At 37.9% G+C, this 12994-nt stretch overlaps 1 protein-coding gene across 1 annotated transcript; it reads right to left on the bottom strand.

Moving 5' to 3' along the window:
• Positions 1 to 3479: 3479 nt before the first annotated feature.
• On the bottom strand, positions 3480 to 12262 carry LOC111269114 (uncharacterized). Its single transcript, XM_022848485.1, has 8 exons — positions 11874 to 12262; positions 11095 to 11482; positions 9654 to 9809; positions 9143 to 9251; positions 7583 to 7800; positions 6798 to 7074; positions 6517 to 6684; positions 3480 to 6033 (listed from the first exon to the last, which is right to left on the bottom strand). The coding sequence occupies exons 1-8, from the start codon at positions 12260 to 12262 to the stop codon at positions 5912 to 5914; spliced, it is 1827 nt and encodes a 608-aa protein (XP_022704220.1). The 3' UTR covers positions 3480 to 5911.
• Positions 12263 to 12994: the final 732 nt, after the last annotated feature.

Genomic DNA, 12994 nt, shown 5'->3' with positions numbered 1-12994 from the left:
GAAACTGAAAATTTTATATGAAAGGAATATATATATATATATATATATCTTGCAATTAAGTGTCCTTTACGTCGCATTTGTTAGAGTTGTTATTGAGTTACCTAAAATAAAGTAAAATAATTTTAGTCTATTATTTACGTTTTTATATTTTAAAATTTATACTTGCATGTCATAGACATTTTAATTTCGATATCCTGCGTGTATGTTAGACTAATATGCTTTATGCATTATTGTGTAGCTTATGGGGAATGCTATACGTATATATTAATGGACGACAAAAGCACTGAACATCAACTACAACAATTTTCCGTTCACGAAAGTACCAAAGCAGCACCCACATTTAGGTTAGTGAAAGTGAAAATGATTGCTTAACCGTATTACTTTAGGTTCATAGAAAAGCGATTAAAATTCGATATATCACTCTTATCCCACTCATGTCAAATACTGCCTGTGCATGGCCAGTGTCAAGTATACATGGCGGAAAAGAGCAAAATTCAGGTAAGCATACGCTTGTTTTGAGATTTTTTTTTTGAGAGTTTTGGCAAGACGCCAAACACACCATGCCTCACTGTCAAGCACGTGACGGAATACAGGATAGACCAACACATAGTAAGGTTCCAATAAAAATGAACGACAAATGTTAGATTTAATGACTAAACATATAGAAAACTGAAAGAGGATTACGGCCTCCTTTTAGGGCATCATGGCTAAGAAGCAAAGACTCCAAAATTGCCCTAATAGACTAACGAAAGGACAAATGCAAGACGGACAAAGAGAAAATATACTGCTACACACATTAGTGCGATGGAAGAGTTAAGAATCAGATATTGTCCGGGACTTAACGCGTCTGGCGAGGTAGAGAACCCGACGGGTGAATAAATAGAAACAAGACTAATGGAATAATAGTGCATTAATCGTTCCTGCAAGCCTTTGGTCTCGGAATAATATAACTAAGTACCAAGCTAAAGCCCCAGATAAGGAGATTCTGGATTTAATGGGTAGGTAATAGCCTCATAATATCAAACAAAAGCCGCAGTCGGTAGAACCGGTCTGCATAAATCTCAATAAAAAAGCAATAGCTTTTTAGAAACGTGATATAAATAAAGACAAACGAACCCACAAGAAACATTTCAGTTTCACTAACTTCCTTGTGGAATTGTTTGTTGGTATAAGAATAACCATTAAAGTTGTCGGTAAGATAACCTTCTCGGAACTACATAGCAAACAACGACCGGAGCACAAGCTTGGGATTTGCCTCAGCAGTCAGAAGGCTCTTATTGTTATTTTACTGACTAACTACTGACAGTTCCCACACGCAGCGTATCTCACCAGCAGTCTAGTCTAAATTCTTCCATTTTCTACACATATAAGTTTTACATCTTTGCCGGAATACAACTCTGCAACCACAGCTGACATTCGAATAAACTCAGTGCTAAACAACAGTAATTTCGTTGTACGTGATGATAAACGAATCGTCGCTTTACTACCGAGAATTTTTTTCTTTAAAGCAAGCCAAATCAAGCAAAACAAAATAGCTATGGATATATATGGGTCAAAATATTATTAATATCGACAGTACATACTCTGCTGCTGTATAGGAATTCTGGCTTGCAGACAGAGATGGCATGTGCGATAATGGGCAAAATATACGCATTAAAAAACCTGACGCATGGTTGCTCTATAGGGTGATTAAGGTCTAAACTTCTTAGTTAAAGGTCTATGAATATATCCGTCATGTGTAATTCATTACTAGATTCTAATCTCATCTGAATAGATCTCTTAAAGGTACACATATAAGATATACTTCGTAAATAAAATTTGTGTAACGAAGCTACAGCTGAGGGCCAAAAATAGGTCCTTGCGGGTGGTAGGATGCGGCGCCCCCTTTGTCTGACTGAAATCGTTCTCTTTAGCACTAAATGTACGGTCATGTGCAAAATATTGTGTATCTACTTGTTATACCCAGCAGTGTCTGTAAAACTAATATGCGTGTCTGTATCAAAAATCTGTTTTTGATTTTTCGCCTTTTTGGGTTTTTTGTCCGGAACATGTTGGGAGGCGTTGTGAGCAAGGTGCAGAAACCAATGTTGGCTATTAGTTCGAAGATAATTTTGTCCAAGATCTGTTTCTCTGACCGAATGGTATCCTTTGGAGGCCTATGTAGAGAGTCGTTTTTTAACAATCGAGAGCTCTCGATCAGCTGCATCGACCTACTACACGTATTCCTAAGCTTACATTTAGTTTTTCACATTGAAAAAGCCAAAAGCTATAATAAACACATTATATGAACAATGACGGCGTTTAGAGACGCACCGTCGCCGCCATCGTCATCGCTCAACCCGTACTTGAGCCATACGGTACAGTAATACTATGCTATAGTCACCATTTGTTAACGCTGGGGTTTGAACTACCGACAGCATATTCATGGCTACCTTGATGACGCACTGAAAGAGTCGCGCCTTGCCACCCAGGCATGTTGGTGAATGGCATTCGGATGACACCCTCGAACACAATCGTACATACCTCACTCTGCTCGACAGTTCTATGAAATAAGGAAAGGCTGTGTTACTACATTGTGCAAATTTACACAAACGCCCTATATAAATGTACACAGATGCATAAATAAAAAAAAAACATATATCAAAGCTGATTAGCCAGGCCAACCCTAATGATGTATGAGAGATTTATAAACAGTAAACTACGGGCTTCGCCTGACAGTCATGTGTCGTCGCATATTTAGGTGTAAGTGTATGTAGCTAACCCTATCCAACTGTGTAGGAAGACCTAGTCGCGGTCAGTCCGGACCGTCATGATGATAACTGTTTCGTTGATGTAAGAGTGAGATCCAGCCTGGCATAGTAACTAGCTGCGAAGAAAAACAGCGGATACGTGCAGTCATCGGCTGGGCATAGGACTGATTTTTTTTTTACGATACTGTTAATATCTATACCGTTAGTTTCATAGTTTAGCAAATAGCCCTATGATAAAGACTAGATTATTTGTGATGGAGTGGTATATCTGGCATTTGGACGCTCTATAAACGTAAATAAATGGATTGTTCTATAATAAGCCTCATATCAATATCTCTCCCCTGGCGTACACAATTAGTAAAGGAATCCGTCAGGCATATGTCATAAATACTGCATTACGTCATTTTTTTGAGGCGTTATTCCGTTCTTACATACTGGCGATATACTTGTATATTGTACTGAATTGTATTATTACTCTATAAATTGCCGAGTAGTCCACAACATTTTGTTGCAATGAGTACCTATAATATGCCTCACAATAGTAACTAATATATAGATAAACATATTTACGATACATTAACATAAATATACTCAACAGACCTTCTCTTATTTGCCACGTAAATGCAACGTAAGTGTCGCAGGCTCACAGATGAAGAAGCAGGATTCAATTTAATATTTTATTTATTAAAAATATTTAACATAAATAAATAAGGACTCATTTTGGAAAGGTAAGTGTCAGCCGAGTATTTTTATTGGTTGTATTTATATTCTTTATCCTAGTTATATCACGTGCATATATATGTATATATATATATATATATATATACATAATACATGCACGATCTGTTAACTCTAATTATTTTTAGTACCTTAAATTCATGTCGGCATTATGCAGACAACTTGGGATTTACTGGAGCAAAATCGGGCAGCTATATTTCGGGCTATTGTCTTCATAAGGCGAAAATTTCTAGCAGTCATTCATGCTTTTCTTTTGCCACAGGAAGGTAAAAATCTTTGTGATGCTTTGTCTATATACATTGTGGGAATAAATAACACGCAAACTCTATTGGTACTAACTATTGGTAATAAAATACGCATTTAATTATGCAGACTGCAAAACAGGTTTAAGTTTCTAATTCAGTCCACATGAGGTCTAGAGGCAAAAAGCGCTTTCTATATTATCAACATAGAAGAATCGATATGGATATGATTTCGCGGTCATTTTCTTCTAGTGGTGTTCCAGTACGGTGTCTCTTTCTGCCGTCTACTAATGTATTTTTCCAAAATAGATTTTGTCCCGTTTTTTTTTATTAACCACGCATATCTGTTCATAGAATTTGTGAGAGTATCCACGTATATCCACGGTACTTGGTTCGTGTGAGACTATATTTTCGCAGTTTGACGTACTGTCCATTTCACAGAAAAAAAACTGCTACAGTGCAATTCCACCAAACTGAGTTGTAAAAAAGGGCTATTCTCGATAAGTACTACTGCTACTACTGAGCGCAAAAGGGAAAATGAGAAAAAAAAAAATGAATCAAAGAACTTCAACAAAATTACAAATAACGCTCATTCGCTTTCTCTTTCCTAGGTCCGTCGTTTACTTAAATTACCCTAGGACGGAACAACTGGCCATAACAGAGGTTAAATAGAAAATCAATATCTTATCAATAAAAAACACACTGTTATTAGTTCATTTCATGTACCTTGAACCTATCCTATGTACAATCAACCGACATAACGTTATCAGTAAATGTCAAAAAATAGCTTCGACTAGAGTTCAAATCATCTCTAACACATTTTTTGCAATTAGCATAGCTAACGGTTAAATACACGTGTACGAAAGCAACACGCTCGCCTTCGTAAATCTACTTGCAAATCTACTCCGTTGCACCAATCGGTTGCTCGTATCAATCCGATGGCCAATGCAGCGGAAAATCATGAAGTAAAACCCCCAACAGAAGAGATCTGCAAACTGCTATATATTATGTGCAAGGTATTCGATACTATTCATGGAAATCCGAGAAGCAACAATTAATTATTATGCTAGAGTTCATCGTTTGTTCAAAAGCTCTGCTATATTTCATTCCTTTCGTATAGGTAAGAGCGTACTGGGGTTCTTGGTTGAGGGAGGAATGAAGTCAAAGAACACTGGCAAAGAAAACCTTTAGCGCTGCTTAATAAATGCCGGGAAATCCGATGAAGCAATATGTGTGACATTATATGGTGTACAATCATTGTTCCCTACCGAGAAATGGTGTCTATGAGGACTAGTGTCCATTATTGCTCTGTACCGAGGCTTTAATTTTAAATTCATTGTGTTTAAAGTTTATAATGTGCGCATTGTGCATAACGTCGACCGTGGGTATACGTGGGACAGAGCAAATAAGAGGCAAAACACAGCCTTGTAGCGTCTAGCGCAAACGGTTTTCGAACCTTGTTCTACTAATTCGTGGCTTCTGATAGGCTCTCGCAATCACACTTGAGATTCATAAAGACTTTTGTGAAAAGTAAACGCAGCTTACCATATAATACCAATAATGGAATAGCAAGTGGTTTTCATATACGACCGATTCCTGTACCTATTACTTTGGTCCTACAGCTTTAAACAGCCAAAACACGCTGAAGGACGACTAGGGTAAACACGAATAGGTCACGAAGTAATTTTACGTCAAAATTTATACGATATGTGGCTCCATACTGAAAGTAAGCCAGGCTTACTTTACCGTTCATCCGCTTGCATATGATAGCATCTTGTGCGCCAAAGCGCCAAAATAACTTAAGACATTTTTTAGTCGTCGTACTCGACCTATTGATGTTCGTACATAACCTACTCTTTGTTGTATATCTACGTATCAAGATTTTTCGCTTTTAATTGAGTTTTTTTGACCTATCATCATGGTTCTTTATCTATCATGATCGATGTTACTCGTTCAGAGTTTGCGAGAATGTATCGATTTAGCAGTAATCGTATCCAGATATCGGCTTTTAGGGCTCGAAGCACAGCACGATGGTTTAAAATCCTTTAAGTTGCGGCCTCGGCATTTGTATAATAATAATAATAGATTAACTTCTCTTTGTTAGTCATCTATTCTTGCACATGGAAGAGTAGATGGTAGAGTGTAGTTGGGCGACTATTTGTGAACAGAGAAAACTGCTGATTAGCTGAAGCCACACAGTTCTAACTGGTCTGTGTTAAGCTTGTCTACAATGTGGATAACCCCGTTTGTGACAAATTGGTCGGACGCGATCACCCGCGATGAACCAAAAGTCAAGAGCTTATCTGAAACAAAAGCCAAGAATTTAGAAGAATTTTAATCCACTAAAAGATCCTACAGTTAAACTAACTTATAAGTAATGACTATCTTTTAACAAAAAAAAACGAAGGAGTTCCGAAAAAATCTATTTTCAAAGATACTTCCCATATATAATTCGAATTTACAAATATAATATATAGCTAAGGGTTCTATAAGCATGCAATCTCGCGTCCTAGATAATTGTGATTTTCTACTAAGACTGAACACTTTCGAGACCAATTTGGCTGTAATACATGATTTGTGCATTTGAGCTGGTTTACGTCCCGTGATAGGCACATACGTACAACACATGGCTGATAAAAGAACATTTCCAGTTTGCTTTTTGCGTTACTTCTCGTTTTTCTACATGAACTCTAAGATGGATGTTTGTGTATGAAAAGTAATTTTCAATACGATTATCGATAGGCAAAAAGCCGATTTGTTTCGTTGACTAAAAAGTAAACACTAACCTGCTTTAGATAAGCCTGATTTCTGTTGATATTTGTGGGGATCATTGAATTCGAATTTGATAGCCGTGCAGGTAACACTGAGCCCATCCATTGGTGTAAGGACAGCTCCACTAGGTGATATTGATGATGAAAACCATAGGCCGGGGACTATATGCTTTTGAACCGTTCCTAGTAAGTTAACAGGCAAAGGTAACAAGAAAACGTCATACACAAATATGTGTTCGCGTCGCTGCAACATAGTGTTGTATTAATCATTCCGCCAACCGCCTGCAAGTACTCACTTGCTTTCAGAACGTCATTCTTCGCTAGATTTTTACGGATCGAGGGAGCCACGCGCTCAAATGCGGCATTAGTTGGTGCAAACACCGTGACCATGTCGTTCTTTGACACGCGAGCAAAATTGCGGTACCATGAAGCGAACTGTGAGAGAAAAGGATTGGCGTCTAGGTAGAGTTGAACAGAATCTTCGGCCACAGGCCACAACACACGACCCAGAGTATGGATCGAACCGTGCTTGTGATTTATGTCTCGGCTCTGTAAAGGCGCTCCGTTCACTTGCTGAAACAATGCGAAAGTGAATCATCACTCCACTTGGTTAACATCAACCTTGTGTTTTTTGTACGTAGGATTAATAGAACCTGTAGAAATCCTCAATTTCAATATCTACTTTGAATGGGAATAAGTGATTTTATAGGCACTTGTTTGCACCAGTGCATGCAGAGATTGTTGAGCGTTAGTTGAGGACTGCGTTTAGTCATTTATTATTTGATGACAGGTAGTTACATATAGATTAGCAAAAGTATAGATGCTGGAAGTTTTCAAACGAAAACAATCTCCACGTTTCAAAGAATTCTGTGTAGAGATTTAAGTGAAAATGTGTTTTATGACAATGGTACTCTTTGAGGGTCTGCTTGGGATCTGCCACAATACTTTGTGATAATTATGTTCCCGTATGGCAAGACTAGACAGATTTAGTTGAAGGCAGATTTCCGGTAACTATTCGCCACTTGTAACGGTTCCATAAAATTCGAACAAATATTATCCTGACTAAAAAAGTTCGCCATACCCGATCATTGTTGATATAAATGCTTTTTTCAAATAAGCATGTTGCGATCCACGCATCGGGCTTCAAATCTCTCGATGTGACATAGCCAGGCAGGAGGTGATAGAGAATGAAGCGACGCAATTCATTGGGACTTCTTACAAGTCGCTGTTTAAGATCATCGATCGAAATCGGCAAATACGCGAACGCTGCATCACTTGGCGCCAGAACCGTTACCTGACCTAACGCGCACAAACATTCACATTAAATTGTATCACAATTTATTCAAATTATAATCAACAAATCATTGTTCACTAACACCTAAGAATTTGTATTATTAGGTAGACTTTTTTCATTGTATAATTGGAATGTGCTGGGGCCGTTGAAGTATTTTGGATTCCTCATTTCAGCGCATTTTGCGTTCATTGGTTTCAAATTTTCATTAAAAAATTGGTGTCTTTAGACAAGCCCGTAGGTCTTTCTATATTTGAAAAAAATTTAAAAACCATGCGTTGTAGAGTGAATTAAAATTGTAAACTTCGGTTAAATAAAAAAAATGAGTCCGCTCGGTTTGACTGAAATATACGTATGCAGAAGTGAGCAGCTAGACGAAGAAATTTTGTAAGGGCTTTTAAAAACGGTACGTCACCATTAAAGTGTCGATTATAAAAATACGATTTAGTGGCATTAAAGGCTGCACCAAAATAACGCATGTTAGGTCTTGTGATTTCGTAGAAAAGCAGTGCTTGTTTTGACAGTAGTCAAAATAATTTTCCTTTTCAATAGAAGCCTACTTTTTCATAAGACTAGCAACATGGTGAGCCCCACTCTCCTCTGCATAATGAATAGAACGACTTCAATAGGTAGCAATTCATAGTGATACAAAATAGTCTCATGTAGTGTGGATAGGTTCCTTATCCGTCAAATTCAATACCTTTGGTATTTGACGTCATTCCACTTAGTGATCTCAATATTAGAGTTTTTTAATGCTTATTCCCTTTGTCACACTTAAGTATACATATGCGGGACAATACGGAAATGTATAGGATAATAAAAGTCCTATACATCCTTTATTTTAACATCCTATCAAAATTTAAGAGAAAACTGCTTCACATTATCAAATTTTGTGGTGATATAATAATAAAATATGTTATAAACGAAGATACGACGGAAACGGCAGGAACAGTCGAATGGAGCCTGTGAGAGGTTTGAACACCATCATAATTGAGCCATAGATTTTGAGAACAACCTTTCCAAAAGATCACTCCGAATTACCCTATACTATAGCATTATATATTTAGTGTTGATATAAAAATTAATTAAACACAGGGTTCCTACAGTTTGATCTGAAGAATGGCATATATTCGTTATAAAGTTATACATTCCATCTGGTAAAATGTTAAAGATTTCATGTTTCTAAGTTCACGAGTAAGGACTATTAAGCTCATATTTATAGCAAGAGTCAAATGTAATATTCAGCTTGGACTTGCGGAGCCGCTTCGATTTCAATACAAAGACAATAGTACTCATAGTAGGCAATAGTAGACAATAGTAGGATGATAGTAATAGGGAATCATTACTTACCGTTAGCTTCAGTGAGAACTTCGTTAAAATCTACGATTTCGCCGAACGACGCCAGCTTGAGGATGTCCGAGAAAACAGTCACCTCTTCCGGCAATCGATTTAAAATCACCTATTTAAATTGGACAAGGTTTTCCAGTATTCCTTGTTAAATAGTCCTACAGCATAACATCAACGTGGTAACACAACGATCTGCAAGTCTTTATGACTAGCCTGAACAACACACATACATTGTTACATTAATATGAATGCAACAAAAAAGATTACGGAAAAGAGATAGCAACCCACGTAGAACTTCAGAGCGTAGTCTGGAATTTTATATACATATTGTGAAACAGTTATTATGTAGTTCATATTCACATTATGCATACAAAACGAACTTTCCAGCTCAATACGAAGAGCTATAACTCTTTAAAGCTAAATGTGTTTACCTCGCTAGGTGGCATTTAGATATTATGCATCAGAAGGAGCGCTATCTCTTTAGAGAAATATACTTACAAGATGATCAACTCACTTGAAGGATGCTGCAACGGGAACATACAGCTGGAATAAACAAAGGAGGCGGATAGGGGAACCAGGGTTCTGAAGAGGAAATTTTTGCCAAGCAGGATGAGCAAAATGGAGCTTCGACGACACAAGAATTACGCTTCATAGGCGATCTAGTCGCTACCTGCCAACGAAAAAACAGGTGTATAACATTCTCAAAAATACATATCAATAGTCCCAACATTGATGTTACTTCTAATTTCAATAGCTTTAATTAATTCTAATGTGTAAATTTCCTCAAATATAGCGTACTTTTCGAAAACGCTTCGAAACTTTCGAGATGTTGTACAGTAGCCCTCAATATCACTAACCACGCCAGAAGTTCACTGTTTGTCGTGCGATGCGATCATTTCGGGCAAACTACAGGTTTATAAGTTAAGCGTAACATGAAAGGCACAGCGGTTGTCAGCCGATACGCGGAAGCTTGCGACTTTATTTTAAGATGCTCGTTAAGAATATATACGGGTCTATATATATATATATATATATCATTTTACAATGCAAGTAAATGAACGTTTTGCATCTTACGTCTGGTACTGCCGTGCTCAACTGCTTTAGATGGCTGGTGCCAGTGAGAAATCGCGTATGTCTACGTTGTAAAAGTTACATAAAAACAACGTGCTATAAAAAAAGGCTGCTAGGTTAATGCACCTGTAAATTTTCGTTATCTTCATCCTATTTTTGCGATGTAAATACCAAAAAGTTCCATTGATTTTGAACTACAAAGCTGTAAACCGTTGTGCTGACTAAGTACGTATTTTACAGTCCTTTCATAGTCCTTTCACATAGTCCTTTAAAGAAAATATGTGGTTTAATGAGAGACTAAAATTATTTAATCAAGGTAAATATTTTTTTGTGGTAGTTGACTTCATATTCTCAAAGCGGGGCTTCGCTTAGCAAACAGTCAACAAAAGTGATGAGATTACCAACAGCAACTTTGAGGCCAAGTTTAAGGTATCTTTTTTAATGAAGAATATTAATATTGAAGGCACTCTCTAAGTGTTTTATTAAGAATAGACACAGACTCCTTTTAACCATCTGGAGCAGAGTAAAGTGCTTGTTATTTCTAGTACTAGAAACTGAAAAGTATAATTGTATTATTTATGAATTAAATGAAATTTTATGTGCATATGTACAGTTTTGAGAAGTTGCGTCGCGTCTGACGGAACTTATCTAAACTGGCGGAACCCACACTCTATCACTATCTGGCTTAAGTTAAATTCAGTCTTAATTATGCGGATGTTGCAGTGTGGCAGAAATCACTATAATCGCAGTAGATTTAACATAATTTTTTTTGCATGTTTAGAAACTTTGTTTCACACTGGTTCTACAATAAACATTGCATAGACAAGTCTGGCTCAGCTATACCTTTTTCTACATATCAACCGTTATGTCTGACAGTTTCTTACCGGTGGTTTGTATGTGGCAATGGGTCTGATCGGGGTAGGCGCAGAAGTTGTGTTGGCTATCATGGGCAACGTAATCGATGGCCTAGATGCTAATTCAAATTGCGGCGGCAAAGGATGACGTATGGTGGTTGTTGAAGCCGAAGTTGGTGTTACGCTTCCAGGAGGATTAAATGGATATTGTGGCCCACCACTGGCAATCTCGATATCGGGTTGCACCTCCGGCGTGTGCATAAAGCCCGGCCTTCGAGTAGAATATTGCTGGGGAATGTGTGGGGTGAAGGGACCAATAGCTGCCGTGTCAGTTTGTCCACCACCACCCCCCACTTGTGAAGGTCGCATATTCTGAAGAACCCAAGCAAAGCGGCGAAGGAAGGGTATGTAGACAAACCTAATATAACAAGTAAAAACGTTAACGAGGTACATTTTATATTATACGGAAATAATATCCGACGCACAATCGAATCCTATATTATACTATTTTATTTCACGTCGATTTGTGCTTAGTACTACTATATGCAAATATATATATTCAAACGATACATAAGCGCAGAATGTATAATGGGATTAAATCATTTCTCCGTGCTTATGTTAAGCACAACGTCTAGTGTAATGACTATCTCACTTAGTTTGTTCAGTTTCAGTGTGCTAGCTTGGGCAGCTACATTTCTATTTGAAATAAATCAGGAGTCGCTGCCCCAAACCCCCCAACGACACATAGATACTACACAATCTCTGTGAACAAACAGGTTCATTATAATTATCATTATTATATGACTCACTTCGGGGGGCTGATACCATTTGCCGAAAGGGCGACCGGTACAACAGGTACCGTAGCAGTTACCACCTGTTTGCTGCCCCTGTCGGGATCCACCACGTTGCTACCGTTATCTGATTTAAGCCCGAAATGCTCCTGGACATTCTGCTTCTTGTTGTGAGCGCCCTTTGATGATGAGAAAAGCGAAATGTTACGAGGATATATTCTTTGTTCTGGAACAATAGGCGGCGCAGTTGCTAATGGAAGCGGGAAAGGTGAGAATGGTTTCGTAGCTGCTGGAGGAACGTGGTTATTCGAAACCGTTATCCGAAAAGCTGCACCCTTCAGGTGATTGCTGAACGTAAATGCCGTCGCCGCCGAGATAAGCACGAGAAACGTGACCAGCGTCTGCATCACGTCTGAGGTCGGAAGCTACGCAGACACCTCGGCAAAATCGGTAATGAGTCATGGATCGACAACCGGGAGACCCCTAATAGCAGTCATGATATGACAGCGCATGTGTGTTAGCGTAACGTCAAAATATCAAAGGTGCCAATAACGCTCAGTCACAGATTTTTGGCTTTTTCGATACAAAAGGATTCGGCTCGCGTTAACGATAATTCGCGCACATATTTCTCTGAAGCTCGTGCAAGTGCACTTAACGGTTCTTTTTTGCCCAACTTGATTATTGATAAATAATTAATTTTCGTAATCGCGGGAGAAACACCAGATAACGCATGAGGCTGTTGTTTGATTCAGCGAATATTCTGCTATCTATGATAGCTTTTGAGGGATACAAAAAAGCAATCAAACTCTATAGGAATTTGTAAAATGAGCCGAATTCAAACTAAAACTAGAAAGAATATCTTTTAGCTTCCATTCTACTTTAGCTTTTATGTCATTGCGACGGTAAACCAATTTTGTGTGAAAATCATGTGCCTAATAAAAAGACTTAGCAACAATAATTTACAAGATTGGAAAAGGCTCTGTGAGCTGCCTTCGCCACTGAGAATAAGCGCAAAACAAAGCTGTCAAATTTTGTTATTAAAGATGAACGAAATTTGCAAAAAGTTATAAGCAAAATATACAACACATTGCAAGATTTTTGAAGTAGTGCCTTCTTAGTATAAACTAAGGTCTAATCTA

The sequence above is a fragment of the Varroa jacobsoni genome, unplaced genomic scaffold, assembly GCF_002532875.2.
Source record: "Varroa jacobsoni isolate VJ856 unplaced genomic scaffold, vjacob_1.0 scaffold_1355, whole genome shotgun sequence".
Classification (NCBI taxonomy): Eukaryota; Metazoa; Arthropoda; class Arachnida; order Mesostigmata; family Varroidae; genus Varroa; species Varroa jacobsoni.
The sequence above is the reverse complement of the archived record's forward strand: the minus strand, read 5'-3'. Positions and strand labels throughout refer to the sequence as shown.